We start from the raw sequence: 16,150 nt of genomic DNA, 5'->3' as shown, positions 1-16,150 counted from the left end.
GGTGTTAATTGCAACAAACCTAACTAAACATTAATATCTTTCACCGTGTGCTTTGCTTCAATTAGATAATAATGTGTTTTGTAATGAGTGTTTTGTGGTGTTGTTTATTGCAGAAGAGCTGCTGAACAGTTTCGCGGGGCAGCCCGGCTCGTGGAGGCACTGCCTCTACTTCCTCTCCAACAGCAGAAATGAATATGTCATGATGTACAGCCTTACTGTGTTCGAGGTAAAATTAATTTCAGTTCATTATCTTAGGTAGATTAACTTCACGAAAATTGACAAGTCCATGTTCAAGTCATACACTAATGTTCAAAAGTTTGTTGTCAATTTTGGAGTCCTCTCTTCTGCTGACCATGGCTGCATTATTTGATCAAAAATACAGAAAAAAACAGTAATATTGTGAAATATGATTGCAATTTTAAATAACTTTAAAATTAAACTTTTAATTTTTTTTTTTTTAAATAACTTTTCAGTAAAATTATTTATAATTATTCTAATAAATCATTATAATATGCTGTTTTGCTGCTCAAGAAACAATTATTTTTTATAAATGTTGAAAACAGTTGTGTAATATATTTATTTCATATTTAATATTTATAGAGGGTTCAAAAGCATTTATTTGAAATAGAAATCTTTATGAATTGAACATTATGAATGTCATTCCTGTCACTTTTAATTTAATGTGTCCTTATTAAATTAAAAAAGTATTAATTTATTTTAAATGTATTTTATTTATTTTCATCTTCTGACCACAAAATTTTAAGCGGTAGTGTATTTCGCCACAAAATCAGAAGGGAAAAAAATAAAAGAAATGTATTTAGCCTTTAGGATTTTTAGCTTTTTGTAAATTAGTTGTATTCACCCCCTAATTATCATCACTCTATTTTCTTTTTTTTAAAGAAGAATTTATCATTATAATGATATATTTAAATCGTACCATGTGAACTGCATAGTAGCATTTATTTGTACTGCATTTATTTTTATTCTAATTTTAATATAAAAAAAAAAATAGTTTCCTTTGGAGGATTTTTTTCATTAGTACAATAATGCCAGTCTTTTAGTTTTAAATTTTAAGGGGAATTAGCATGATGATAATATCACAGTGCAAATAAACACACCTTACTGGTAAAAAAAAAACTAATAGGCTTAATATCTTGAAATATGACCTGGATATGTTTGTGTAATTATCCTAAAATACAATATGCAAGCATGGGTAATCGATTATATGCGATTAGACTGTTTGATGCATTGCATGGTTGCATTAAAAGTTCAGATTGAAATGCCTTATCTCATCTTTCTCTTCTGCCCTTCCCCCCATCTCTCTCTCTCTCTCTCTCTCTCTCTCTCTCTCTCTCTCTCTCTCTCTCTCTCTCTCTCTCTCTCTCGAGTGCATGCTGGGAGTGAGTGGGCGGAGTGTGGTGAGTGTGGATGTGAGTGGTTTGCCGACTGTGGCTGGTAAGAGTGCTTTTTCCAAACTTTTTCCTTTTTTCTTGTAAGTGTTTTGTTTGTATTTTTTTTTTTGTTGTTTTTTTTTTGTTTTGTTTATTGTTTTTGTGAGGATAGTCTGCTTCCAGCACTTTTGCTGGGAAGCATGGCGACTCCAAACACAATGGCTTTTGAAAATTTAACTCGGCGTCATGGAGTAAAAATTGATTCAAACGCCAACGTGGAAGATGTTTGTTTGGCTGTAGGAGACGTTGTGGGTCATGAAAAGATTGTGTCCGCTTCGCGAATGAATAATGCGTTTGTGCTTTTCTTTAGCACTATTGAGAAGGCGAACGAAATAGTGCAAAATGGTGTTGTAATCAAAGGTTCACTCACGCCGGTGTTTCCTCTGAGCACTCCCGCCAAGAAAATAATGATTTCAAACGTCCCTCCGTTTGTGAAAGATGAGATGATCTTGCAGGAATTGTCACGATATGGAAAGATAGTTTCTCCTATCAAAAAAATTCCGCTTGGATGTAAATCGCCTTTAGTGAAACATCTTGTTTCTTTTAGGAAACAGGTGTTTATGATTCTGAAGAATGGCAATTTTCCTAATAGTGCACAATTTGTGAAGGACACCAGATATTTGATAAAAGAAGGGGCTTTCGTAGATCTTGAAGTGTATCGTTTACGGAAATTTGTAAACAAGTTAAAAAAACAAAATCCTAGAGACAGGCACGGCGCCAGGATTTTTTCTCTACTGGTGCTAATGGGGAGCTGGACCGATACGTGGGGGTGCTAAGAAAACAATTGATTTTCATTACTTAAGTTACTCTATAATATAGAGGTTCCGTTTTTTCAATAAAAGCAGCTATGATACACAGCACTTTAACTGGATTTGGCCAAAGAATAGTCAACAAAATAACTAAGCCTAATACAAGCGACCACAAGGCAATGACAAAAATGTTTCACATGGAAAGGTGCGTGATTCAGCACCGGACAGCGACCATGCGTCTGCCGGTAATCAGACAATACATACAAAATGCGACAAACATATTTATGCCATATGCATAATTAATGAAAACAAACAAACATCTATGCATTGGTAATACTGTCTTGGATCACAACATAACTTAAGAAATTAAATTGATAGTTAAATTAATAACATAGGCTACAAAGTGCAGCCGCAACGATAAGTGCAAACAGTTTGTGTCTAATGATTCAGAATTTCGGATCACAACGTCAAAAATAGAATTAATAATGTACAACGCCACAGCAAGAAAAACAAACACCCTGTACCTGTTAACTGGGCACACACTTAAAGAGCATAAAATGAACTGGCTCATTACAGTATTGATGATTATTCTACTGCAAACAAAAACACGCGCCAAATTCTGTTGTGCATTTGTTACAGTGTAACGAATTAAATGTCACGTCATGACATCAAATGTATCACAACCAGTCTCTGATCGCAACGTCAGGAAAAAACCTCACTGAGTTGTTTTACAGGAGGACAATGCGTCTGTTGTTGTGGTTAAGTGCAAATGAGTCTATAATCTTTTGGACATCAAGGTCCTTGGTTCTTTCTGAGTGTATGGACAAGCAGGCAAGGTTGCTAAGTCGAGGATTTGCCATTCTGTTTCTCAGGTAGGTTTTTACGCGCCGCATGCAGGAAAAACTGCGCTCACATGAAGCGGATGTTACAGGCAGTGTAACAGATATGCGCAAAAGTTTATAGATGTCCTCAAATGAGTCTTTGTATGGTTTAAGCATGGACAGAAATTCCAGCGTGCTGCCGACTGTTTCCTTGTTCTTTTTTTCTTTCCAAGAGCCGGCGCATTTGGTGCACCTCGGCCAGCAGGTCGTCCTTTTTGATCCCATACAACTGCGCCATGGGCTCAAGGCTCTCCTTTTCAAGGAATGTGGCATTTTTGGGGTTGAGGGCTGACGTGCCCATGAGAACAGCACCTGCTTCTGATGAAAACCGTCGTGTCATTTCATTCACTAGTCGATCAATGACAGGGTAGAATGAGGAGTTCATCCAGAGAGGACATGGATCGGTGTTCTGTTTGAACTGGAGCTTGAACTACGTAATCTTGCAGATGGTGAGGCTGCTGGGATTGTCTCTTCTCTTGTGGGAGCTGAGGTGGTTTTGCTACACCGACTTTGGCGCACAGGGCCTCCGCCTTGCGCCATATGGCTCTCCAAGAGTCCTCTGTGCGCTTTTCTTTTAGGCCCGTGATGACCGAGTGCGCGAGGTCGGTGGCAGTCTCCAGCAAAAGATTGGGTGACTGACAGGAACTTTGCTGTACGAAAAAGATCCTCAAACAGAATAAGGTGGAGGATGAATTCAGCATCAATGAATGAAAGCAATGACCGTGCATCAGTGGATCTGCGTGGATTTGGTTGCGCCTTAATGTCATTTAAGGTTGCAGTGATGGCGGGGAGGGTTTTTTGCACTGCCCACAGCGAGTAGTACTGGCAGGACCAGCGCGTATTAGACAGTTTCTTAAGTTCAATGGGCTGCTGTGAAGGCTTAAGTTCCTTTTGCTTCTTAATGAAATGGGCATGGACAAATGAGCCTGAGAAAAACTTGTACATGTCTTGCACAATAACAAAAAAATCCCCCGCTGGCTTCACATTTCTGACACAGTCCACCAGAACAAGATTGAGGCGGTGTGCATGGCAGTGAATGTAGAATGCCTGAGGGACCTCTTCTCTGAATTTCTCTTGGACCCCGTTGTGGACACCAGACATTACAGCAGCACCATCATAACACTGAGCAATACAGGCAGTGTGATCAATGTTACATTTGCTGAGAGTGTTTTTAATCGTACTGAAAAGTGACGCTGCATCTAATCCGTCAGCTGGCGTGAAATGGAGAAATTCTTCCACAACGTGATCATTTTTCACGTAGCGCACCACGACAGACACTTGTTCCGTTTTACTCAGATCCTTACTCTCATCTACCATCAAAGCAAATATTTCAGCATCTTGTATTTCACCACTAATCTGATCCCTAATCATATTTGCCATAATTTCCAGTATTTCGTTCTGTATATCATGATGCGTGTACTTCGCATTTCTTGGATTTTCTGATATTTTCTGTGCTACTGTTTTGTCAAATTTGCCTATGATCTGTAAAAGTTCTAGGAAGTTTCCCTGGTTGACAGCCCTGTCATTCTCTGTGTCTCCTCTCTGTGAAAGTCCCTGGTACGCAGTGAAACGCAATGACTCCACAACTGCTCGCATATACTCTCTGTTCTCACGGACTATTTTTGCATGTCCATCACTCAGAGCATTACATTGTTGAGCCAGACTCTTTCTGAATATTCCACTCATTCCACGCTGCCATGGCATATTTATGCTCCACACTGGCATTGTGTGTCTTAAATGAACTTGTCGCCTTCTTCCAGTTCTGGTAGCCATGGTGGGTAAATGCCGCCTTGTCTCCATGGTTACCAGGACGCTGAAAGTGCCGGCACGCAAAGCAGAAAACACGGTCCTTTGAAATAGAATATTCCAGCCATTTGTAATCCTCATACCATCTACGACTGAAGTAGCGATCCTGCTGTCCAACTTTGGTGGCCGGATAACGCCGGAAAAGAGGCCGCCTCGGTTCATCTACAGGTGACTGGCTTAAATCAGAGGGAGTGGTGTCGGTGTCAGCGGCACATCTAACTGGGACTGTTGTGCAACTAGGGGCGATGGACAGCTCCGGTGTTCCTTCGGGTCCTGTCTCATCATGACTTTCTCTCTCAAATTCATTTTTCGAATCTCCCTCTTCTTCTTTGTCCATCTGGGAGACTGGATCTTGGTCTTCATTTTCGATCTGCACTCTTTTTTTTTTAATAACAAAACGATCCATTGTATTTGTAACAGATTGTAGTAGCCTAAACTAACTAGCTAGCCTAGCCTTACACGGGTTTCTTGTATACAAACAATATACCGGATGCGCGCGCATCCATGGGGCAAAAAACAGCTATCTGTTATGCCGAGTTCTGTTAAAGAACATTGTAATTAACGTAATTTCGCATTGTTTGTAATTTCTTGTTGTTGACTCAATAATAAACTGCAATTTCAGAGTTGGATCTGTTTGTTTGTGTTTCATATTAATATTACATTATGTAAAACGTCCAACTGTTTACGAATCAAAATCCGGACATACTGTGATGCATGTATGAATTATCATGTTAGACTAAGTTAGTAATGTAATAGCCTCTATATTAGAGCCCGAATTTGCTTTTATATAAGTTAACCTTGTTTACGTTACTTTACGACCTGCAACATATCATGACTGCACACATATAACGTTACTTTACTGTAAATCAAAGATTTGACGATGGATTATGTGGGAAGCCTTAGTACCTCTGACCGTGGCGATTATATTAAAAAACTTACTCTCAGCAATGTTGAGATCTTGCCGGATCCCTATACAATAATACCTGACGATCTTTGGATTGTGGATGACAAGAAGTGGCCAGCAATTGTATGGCCTGATATATATAATTATCTAATTCAGACACCAAGTGTGTATACAAGAGAAATGATTAGAGCGTACAAATCCCTTGATGCATACAACTACGCGCTATGTGGTCATGTGGTCATGTGCAGCTCGTCAAATACTTTGATGCTGCACCGGATTTTTGCGTGTTGAGGTCAGATGTACTCCGGTACGAACTAAGAGCGCGGGTCTTTTGCCCCCTGGTTGCGTGGGCTTAACTGGGGCTACACAGATTTTTGACGGGGCTTTAGCTCCCCCTAGCCCCGGTGTAGCGCCGTGCTTGCCTAGAGATGATAAGAATGCCATGGTTTAAATCCCTAAACTTGTTTTTTTTTACCATAATCTCTGTCTTTTCCCATCTGAGTTTCTTGTTGAACTTAAATAAAACTATGAGTCAGCTAAAAATTGGAACTCTCAATTTAAATGGAGCTAGAGATGTTCGTAAAAGGATGATGTTGTATGAATATATTAATCAGAAGTCTGTTGATGTCATGTTTATTCAAGAAACGCATAGTGATCAAAGAAATGAGGTGGACTGGAAAAGAGAGTGGGGAGGTCAACTTTTTCTTAGTCACAAATCCTCTGTAAGTGGAGGTGTTGCAGTTTTATTTTCTAAAAATATGACTCCAGTATCTTTTGAATCTGTTGAAATTGAAAAAGGTTGCTTTTTAAAAGTTATTGTTAAATTTGAAAAAATTATGGTTTTTTTAAATATCTATGCTCCTAATAGTGGAGTGGAAAGAGTTTTGTTCTTAAATTTAGTCAACACTACTTTGAAAAACCTAAATACAGATGATTTCTTAGTTTTAGGGGGAGATTTTAATTGTACCGAGAATGATAAAGTAGACCGAAATCATTTAGAACCGCATGTTGCATCTCAAAGAGTTATTAAACAACTCGTTCAAACTTTTGATCTCTGTGATATTTGGAGAAAAATGCATAAAAAATTAAGGCAATATACATGGGTTCATTGTAAAGATAATTCATTGTCTTTGGCACGTCTTGATCGGTTTTACAGCTTTAAGCACCAGTTCAATATTTTCAAATCTTGTCAAATTAATCCTGTAGGATTTTCAGATCACAGTGCAGTTCTTTGTTCTGTATTAGTAAGTTGTGTGAAGTCAAGCAGTGCCTATTGGCATTTTAATACATCTTTACTTGATGACAACCACTTTAAAGATTATTTTACTTTTTTTGGGGATGTTTTTAAACAACAAAAGTATTTATATAGCTCTCTACAACAGTGGTGGGATTGCGGGAAAATACAAATCAAAAACTTTTGCCAGCAATACACTCTTAATGTTACAAAAGAAATAACTCGATCATTGAAGACTCTAGAGAACTGAGATAGTTGATTTGTACAGTTTGTCTGCATCTACAGGCAAAACTTTATTGGCAAACCTGTTGGACATTAAGGCACAAGGAGCGCTGGTTCGCTCACGTTTCCAGAATATCACACAAATGGATGCACCTTCTAAATTTTTCTTCAATATGGAGAAAAAAAATAGTCAAAGCAGAATAATTCATTCCTTGGTCTCTGATACAGGACAGGAATTAACTAAAACTTCTGAGATAAGAGAAGTTGCTGTACAGTTTTATAAAAAATTATATACAGCTGATCTGATAAATGAAAAGATGACTATTAGTAGTTTTTTTGAAGGTCTGCCAAAACTTGATGAAGAAAGTAATGAAAGTTTGCAACTACCTCTGACAGAACAAGAACTGTATACAGCAATGATGGGCATGGAGAATGGGAAATCTCCCGGGATTGATGGGTTACCCATTGAATTTTATAAAACTTTCTGGCCCGTTTTAAGAGAAGATCTCTTAGTGGTGTTTGATGAAAGCCTTACTAATGGGTTTCTTCCCCTTAGTTGCAGAAGGGCAGTTATCACTTTATTGCCCAAAAAAGGTGATCTTCAGAATATAAAAAATTGGAGGCCTGTTTCTCTCCTGTGTTCAGAGTATAAAATCCTGTCTAAGACATTAGCTACAAGATTGAGTAAAATAATAGGGAAGGTGATACACTACGATCAAACATATTGTATACCAAATAGATCCATTTTTGATAATATAACTTTAATCAGAGATGTTTTAGAAGTTTCAAAGTTTGGTGTAAACATTGGCCTTATTTCTCTAGACCAAGAGAAGGCATTTGATCGGGTTGAACACCTTTATTTGTGGCATACTTTACAAGCTTTTGGTTTTAATTCACGTTTTATTGATATGATTAAAACAATGTATTGTGACATTGAGAGTGTGATTAAAATTAATGGTAGTTTGTGTGCTCCTTTTAATGTACAGAGAGGGGTTCGACAAGGTTGTGCCATGTCTGGGCTATTATATGTGCTGGCTATAGAACCACTGTTGTCCATGTTACGAAATAAGTTAAAGGGTTTAACATTGCCACAGTGTAATAATGCTTTCCATTTATCTGCATATGCTGATGATGTAATTGCTTTTATAAATGATGATGATGATGATGATGTTGAAATGTTACGACAGATTGTTAATGATTTTAAGGATATTTCATCAGCAATTGTTAATTGGGGGAAAAGTGATGCTTTATTGATTGGAAAATGGGAAGGAGGAAATCCCATTCTACCAGGAGGCTTATTATGGAAAAAAGATGGGCTAAAGTATCTTGGTGTTTTCTTAGGCAATGAAGCCTTCATGCAGAAGAACTGGGAAGGAATGGCAGATAAAGTAACTGGACGTTTGAAAAAATGGAAATGGCTGCTTCCTCAGTTGTCTTTTAAAGGACGGACACTTATTATCAACAATCTTGCGGCTTCTTCCCTGTGGCATAGACTTGCATGCGTCGACCCTCCGGTTGGTCTCTTAGCAAACATTCAAACAGAAACAGTGAACTTTTTTTTGGGACAATTTGCATTGGATCCCTCGAAGCGCTTTGTTTCTGGCTAAAGAAGATGGAGGCCAAGGTCTAGTGCATTTGTCAAGTAGATGTGCTGCTTATCGTCTTCAGTTCTTGCAGAAGTTAATTCTAGGATCTGAAAGACTGGTATGGAGACCAGTGGCTCAATGCATTCTACGCAGAATAAGTGGACTTGGCCTGGACAATGTGTTGTTTTTAATGGACTCTAAAAAATTTGATTTTAGAGGAGTTCCTGCTTTTTATCGAAGCCTCTTTAAAATATGGAGTCTGTTCAAGCCTCAATGGATGGAACCATTAATGTCCCTGTACTGGTTACTCGAAGAGCCCATTGTGTGTGGAGCACGTCTTGATGTATCTGGTGACGAAATACCAGGTCTTAAAGATTTGCTGTATAGAAGTGGATCTCTACAGTTGAAACACATTATAAATAATGCAGGTCCTGATCTTAATGATGTAGAAGCAGTTTCAGCCTTTTTAAAGGTAAAATCTGCACGATACATTAAACGGTTTTTAGATAAACTTTGAATGTACAAGAAATAATTTTACTTGATGAGTACAATAAGAAATGTATATTTCCAGATTGTGAAGATTTCTTCCCAGATATAAGTATTGTACCTGATCTTTCTTCATTTAATGATATTAATCCCTTGTTGAAGAAGGAAATTGATGTGCAAATTGATTTCTTTGAAGTTAAAGGGAAAGCATTGTACAGAAGTATTGTGAAAGTGACGAATATTAAATGGTTAAATAGAAGTGATACTGTTTGGAGAGACGTTTTAGAGATCACTGAAAAAACAAAACCAGTGTGGAGGATTTTGTACAAACCTCCGTTACCTAAAAGAGTTGGTGATCTTCAATGGAGGATACTCCATGGGGCTATAGCAGTTAACTCTTTTGTGGCAATGTTGAACCCAAATGTAAGTGAGGATTGTCCTTTTTGCAGTGAAAGGGAGACTGTGTTTCATTGTTTTATGTTTTGTAACAGACTTTTGTTTTTGTTTAGTCTTCTAGAGCTTCTTTTTGAATCTTTTGAGGTATGTTTTACGAAGCAGGATTTTATTCTTGGTTGTATGTATACCATTAAGAAAAAATACAAATGTCAATTGCTTAATTTTATTGTTGGTATTGCAAAATTATCCATTTATATAACTAGGAGAAACAAAATTGAACAGAAAGGAGAACAAGAACTTGTAACAGCTTTTAAAAAAATGGTAAAATCACGACTTGTAATTGAGTTTAATTTTTATAAACTAATGAGTACATTGAATATTTTTGAAATTGAGTGGTGCTGTGATAATGTGCTGTGTCCTTAGTTGATAATGAACTGGTCATCTCAGAAGTGTTGATGTAAGATTTTTTTAATTAGATTGAAAAAGATGTGATTTGTTTTTGTGAATGTTTTTTATTGTTATGATTTTTTGTAATAAAAGGATTGTCAAAATTCAAAAAAAATTCTCTCTCTCTCTCTCTCTCTCTCTCTCTCTCTCTCTCTCTCTCTCTCTCTCTCTCTCTCTCTCTCAGGTGTAGATGAGTGGGTGAACATGTTCACTCTCTTTCTCTTTGAACTGAAAACAATGGACTCTCCATTGGCAATTCTAATAACGGTTTAATATGGAAGCAAAACTGATTTAAGTGATTCTCAGTGAAGTCCAAAACATTCATGGAGGATTTACGATTTTAAATCAAATTCTGCTGTAATCCACATGAGGAGTATTAGAGCTGTCAATCAATATAAATGTTTCATCAAATGCCCTATCTATCTATCTATCTATCTATCTATCTATCTATCTATCTATCTATCTATCTATCTATCTATCTATCTATCTAATTGTATTTTTATCTGTCAATCTATCACGTTTTTCCTGTTATTATTAATTCCATTAAATTTGCATGTTAAATGGCATTGATGATAAGTATCTGAGGAGCAGAGCATGATTGTGTGTGTGTGTGTGTGTGTGTGTGTGTGTGTGTGTGTGTGTGTGTGTGTGTGTGTGTGTGTGTGTGTGTGTGTGTGTGTGTGTGTTTAGTTTCCGGTGCTCCAGGAGGATCTGGACGTTTATCTTGGGCTGCAGCAGTATATCGTGAGATCAGGATCAAGTGAGTTTCTCTTCATGGTCACAGTCTGAATATTCTGCAGTTTTATAGATAGTAGCTTTGTTTTCAAACCCGTAGAGCTGCACACCCAGATTACACTTTTAAATGTTTTGGGTGAACTATTTGTCATGGAGAATGCTAATGTGCAACAATGCTAATGTGTCGTTTTCACCCAGTATCCAAATGTCACTGTTTGTATGTTAATCCACTGAAGCATTAAGGGGAATTTGTTGGAAATATGATATCTTTGACACATTTCCTTGTTCTTCAGGCTGCACTGTTTTTTTCTTTTTTTCTTTTGCTATCTGACTTCCTTCTGTCAAATATCTTGTATAAATATGTTGATGCCATTTTTTGACCTAAGTGTATAATAATCTGCCCAAGTAAGCAGTACAACTACAGACAAGATGAAATATAGAGGAAGTTCTACATGAACTGTGTTTGGGGCAGTAAGATTTCTTTGAAAGAAGTCTCTTATGCTCACCAAGGCTAAATAAAAACTATAATATTGATAAATATTATCACATTTAAATATAAATATTATTTTTAAATATAAAAATAACACATTTAAGTAATGTATTTAAATGTGTATTAAATTGCAATTTATTCCTGTGATCAAAGCTGAATTTTCAGCATCATTACTCCAGTCTTCAGTGTCACATGATCCTTCAGAAATCACTCTAATATGATGATTTGATGATCAGTAAACATTCATTATTATTATCAATGTTGAAAACAGTTGTGCTGCTTCATATTTTTGTGGAAAATGTGATGCATAGATGTCTTTACTGACACTTTTGGTCAATTTAATGCATTCTTGCTGGAAAACGTATTAATTTCTTCTTTTTTAAACTTACTGACCCCAAAACTTTGAACAGTAGGTTACCTTATTTTGATTGCTTGAGCACTTACTCAGTCAACCTAGTGTTTTAGTAGTTTCTGGTCTTGTGATGTTCAGTCTGATGGTGCTTTGTGGCGGGTCTGTTCTCATGTGGCTTGTGAGCTGTTGTCAGCTGTTGTTGAGTGGTTTTACACCTCTCTCTCTCTCTCTCTCTCTCTCTCTCTCTCTCTCTCTCTCTCTCTCTCTCTCTCTCTCTCTCTGTGTGTGTGTGTGAACAGGTCGCAGGCTGAACATCACAGCGGAGGCCGACTGCAGAAGACTTCACTGCGCTCTCAGAGACCTGAGCTCTCTCTTGCAGGCCGTGGGACGCCTGGCCGAGTTCTTCACAGGGGACGTTTTCACCGCCCACTTTAATGACGCTCTCGCCATCGTGCAGAGGTCAGTTCCTGATTCCCAATTCCTCATTTGACAACAACACTACCTCCTTATGTGTGCACTTTAATGTCCTCTGTGTTTGCTAATGTTTTATGCCATGTTTTTATGCATATTATTAGTGGTCTTATTACTGGTTTTGCTGTGTTGTGTAGTGTGTGCTTCACATGGCTATTTCATGACTTCTTTTTGCATTACACCAAATTTAGTTTTTTTTACACTTGTCATAAATAACTTTGTTTTTACACCCACAAAGTCTTGATTTTGTTTTTGGGATCTACTAGAATAGGTTTTCATGCTTGAATGTTCAAAAACACATTTTCCTCATATTCTCCATTGTTGCATCACCTCTCTTCTCAGTCTGTCAGTAACGCTTTGTTTAGTTCCTGTCTCTCTAAGCCCCTCCCTCTGAGAAGCTTAGATTGCTCTGATTGGTGGGCTGGATCAATGTGTTGTGATTGGTCAACCGCTTCATCGTGTTTTGGAAATGTCTTTCCCTTTATCATAACCGTGATTTTCAACACACTACTAACTAACTCAACCAGGTCTCGCTCCTTTATTTTGCGTATGTCTTGGGCGGAAATTATTTAAATAAGGAATATTGTGACGTGTTTGTTCCCGGGACAGACATTTTTCATGCTCAAACAGCAACATTACACACTGAAGAAAGATGAACATGTAAAAAAAGGACTCCTTTGATATACTGTTTAAACTCTGGCTCAAAAAACACTTCTCACACTAAACAAATGATTACTAATTTAACTGTGAACTTGTGCAGACTGTCCAAATATAAACTAAACCAAGCCTTTTTTCAAAAAGCAAAGGTTATGGTTTTGGTTTTACTTTCACAAGTGCAATATATTTTCCTGTTGACGCCAACACTGTGTCAAAATAATATGCAAAGAAATGCAAACAAATATCATATTATTCATTTAGGAATGAATAGCTTGAATTATTAATACAGATTGATAGATGGTCAGATGTAAATAACTGACTGAAATGTGTGATGTTTAATTCTTGCTCATTATGTTTCTCCTCCTCTCAGATTGGTGGAAGTGTCGTGTTACGGTTCTCAGATCAGCCTGTACGATGTAGAGATGGCTGTTCCTACAGTGCTCAAACCAGATCTTATAGATGTGTAAGTAGTCACTTAAGTAGGCACTAGTTGATGCAGGTTAATCTAAATGAGAATAGTTTAAAAATAAAACCTAATAAACGTCTCTGTTTTGCAGCCACGCGCAGTCATTGGCCGCTCTGCAGGCGTATTCTCATTGGCTGGCTCAGTTCTGCGGGGAAGTGCAGCGCCAACAAGATCAAACGCAATTTGTGGATCTCATCAGGTCCAGCATGGACGCCACGACCCCTCTCATCAATGCCAAGGTCACTTGATTTTTATAAATGATAATACTTTAATGCTCATTTAAAGCAGAACACAATCATTTCAAGTTTAAAGAACTGAAGACATGTTTTTAATAAATGTATATGTGTATTGATATGGGTACTACTCTCTCAGAATTGTGAGATATAAACTTGTAAATCTGAGGGAAAATGTAAGAATTTTGAGATAAAAAGTTACAATTACCTTTTTTACAATCTTCCATTACAAACATATTATTGTGCCGATGCTAAGAAAAAATCTATTGAATGCGTTAATGTTCTTAGCCTTTCCTTCTTGTGACGGGACGGCCCAGAGACACGTTACAATAGTTTGTTAAATTAAATAGCAGAGACTGTTTATTGTGTAACCAACATAACAATATCCAGAAAAAAAAAGATTTTATGCAAAATGCTGGACTTTTAAAGGTGAACTAAGTAACTTTTTTTATCTTAACTGAACAGCTTCGGAGTCATTGGAATGGTTATATTACTTATTTCGGGTTGAATGGTGGTCGTTTCGCACCCCCCTGGTGCCCGTGAGCGGAAAATACGCACTTGCAACTTTGAGCCGGCGGGCCGCCGGCTGCCGCTTCAGGAAGTCTCGCGTGATATCAGGTCTCGCGATGTAAACAATTGCTTTACGGCCAAAAGAAATCTGCTAAAATGCTGTCATTATTGCGCTCCCTCACGCTGTCCGAACCCGAATGAAGAAGACGTTTTAAAGAATGTCCCATCTGCTTTGATGTCGTTGATCTACTAGCCTCTGGTGTCTGAGAATCACCAACGAGTTTTTACAACAGTGTTGTCAAATATCTATTCCGAAGCTGTGGGGGGAGCTCTAGAGAGAAACCTGCGAGAAAACAGCGAAGAAATCCCGAAGCTACTGAGTGCTGCTTTAACTCTTTCCCCGTCAGCATTTTTTATATTATTATTTTTTAGGTGCCAGCATTTTTTATTATTTTCACAAAAGTTTCATGGCCCCAGAATATTTAGTTGAATGAATATACCGCTTTATTCTAGCTTCATGCATTCTTTTTTTAATCAACATTTAAATGTGTTCGTTTCTTAAAAAAAATCTTTTAACAAAAAGCTGACAACAGACTATAACGGGCATAAGCAATGCTTTTATTATTTTTTTCTACTAATGTTTTGCCTGTGTTTTGATCAGGAGTTTCTGTACTCATTCAGAAGTTTTTTAATAGCGCCCTCTACCGTATAACAGTGAAAATAATCACTGGATAATTCCATCAATGCCGGGAAAGAGTTAATTATAAACAAGCCTGAAATACACAGGGACTCTTATTTTGAAATGTATGTGCTTCACTATTTCTAGCTGCTCATTCAAACAGATGAGGGAGATAAAATAAGCACTTACAATAATCTACAAAATACTGCAATATAAACACCTTAAAGTAAACATTGTCATAATTTATTCAGCCATGTCTTCATAATAAGGTTTGTAGTAGAAATGTACAAAACTATATATTTATTTGTGGGCTTGTCTTGAGACTGAAGCGTGTCTCTCGGCTGTGAGATCTACAGTAGAGTTTTAGATCAGACTGTCTTCTGTTCAACCAGTTATTCTTCATTCTTTCTCTTTGATAAACTCTAATCCGCCCGATCTCCGTGTGTCACAGGTTCCAGAGAAGTTGCTGTTATCTGCGTGCCATCTCCTGGTCTCCATGTCCACCACCGTACGACCGGTGTTCCTGGTGTCGCTGCCGGCGGTGCAGAATATCTTCAACCTGATCACAGAGAATCATAACCACAGATTACCTCAGGAGGTGTGTGTGTGTGTGTGTGTGTGTGTGTATTGGTCTGACAGTGTGGCACAGTTTGTACTTGGATCCTTCTGTTGTGATGTAATGTTTGTTGTTGTTTCCTCAAGGCTCACGTCCGTGTGTCGAGCTCTGTCCAACATGTTGCTGTTGCCGTGTATGGGGTGAGATTTCGGTCACAATTCTGCGCGCGCAAGATCACATTTTGAGTGTGCAAAAGGGCATTTCGCACGCGCGTGAACTGAGTTTTGCGGAGAAATGTTCGTCTCGCAGATAAGAAAATATTGCGAGCGAACGAAAATCAATTTTGCATTTAAAATAAGTATTTGGATGTGCGCGGACGTTCTCTTTCGCGTGTGCAAAGTTTCACTTTCTTGCTCCTTTTATACCAGCCGTGAGCGCTCTCTAAGCGCAGACGGCTCGCTTGCTCAACACAACCCAGCGTTACAATATGCCATAATTCCAGCCAATCAGAGATGAGACTGCTAAATTCTGATTGGCTGGCTTGAAAACCAATCACAAGACTCACCGACTGCGGAAGAGAACTATAGTACAGTTGAGTAAAGTTGGCGTCAGATCTGTTACCACACGTCTGTTAAATCACGTCAGATCTGTTACCACAGCCTGCAGGAGTCAGTCCAGGTCACGCTCGCGCTGTTCCCTCACTTCATCCAGCAGCCAGGTGAACAAATCAGCATCAACATCAGCGTTCGTGACCACGACTCCTCCACTGCCTTCTGTTGCTGAAATGATGTTTGCTGAGGATTCATATTCTCTCTCTCTCTCTCTCTCTCTCTCTCTCT

General features: G+C 38.0%; 3 protein-coding genes across 3 annotated transcripts in view; 1 reads left to right on the top strand and 2 right to left on the bottom strand.

Moving 5' to 3' along the window:
* The window catches only part of LOC311097392 (uncharacterized protein), a gene marked incomplete at its 5' end in the record, with an annotated part of 189,722 nt that overhangs the window by 60,206 nt on the left and 113,366 nt on the right, over nucleotides 1–16,150 (bottom strand). The gene's annotated exons all lie outside the window — the stretch shown is intronic.
* LOC311092333 (butyrophilin subfamily 1 member A1-like) overlaps nucleotides 1–16,150 on the bottom strand; it is a 147,684-nt gene that overhangs the window by 110,253 nt on the left and 21,281 nt on the right. The gene's annotated exons all lie outside the window — the stretch shown is intronic.
* Nucleotides 1–16,150, top strand: part of LOC311097407 (exportin-6-like) — a 65,122-nt gene that overhangs the window by 38,027 nt on the left and 10,945 nt on the right. Inside the window, exons 2-9 of the mRNA XM_084137043.1 lie at nucleotides 89–226; nucleotides 10,853–10,922; nucleotides 12,039–12,198; nucleotides 13,238–13,330; nucleotides 13,425–13,572; nucleotides 15,207–15,353; nucleotides 15,458–15,511; nucleotides 15,924–16,029. Of these exons, the coding sequence (XP_083993169.1) occupies nucleotides 200–226; nucleotides 10,853–10,922; nucleotides 12,039–12,198; nucleotides 13,238–13,330; nucleotides 13,425–13,572; nucleotides 15,207–15,353; nucleotides 15,458–15,511; nucleotides 15,924–16,029 (805 nt within the window). The 5' untranslated portion in view covers nucleotides 89–199. The remainder of the gene's footprint in view (nucleotides 1–88; nucleotides 227–10,852; nucleotides 10,923–12,038; nucleotides 12,199–13,237; nucleotides 13,331–13,424; nucleotides 13,573–15,206; nucleotides 15,354–15,457; nucleotides 15,512–15,923; nucleotides 16,030–16,150) is intronic.

Source organism: Abramis brama, assembly GCF_963993115.1.
Source record: "Abramis brama genome assembly, chromosome: 1".
NCBI classification, from domain to species: Eukaryota; Metazoa; Chordata; class Actinopteri; order Cypriniformes; family Leuciscidae; genus Abramis; species Abramis brama.
Note: the sequence above shows the minus strand (reverse complement) of the source record. Positions and strands in the feature narration are given on the sequence as shown.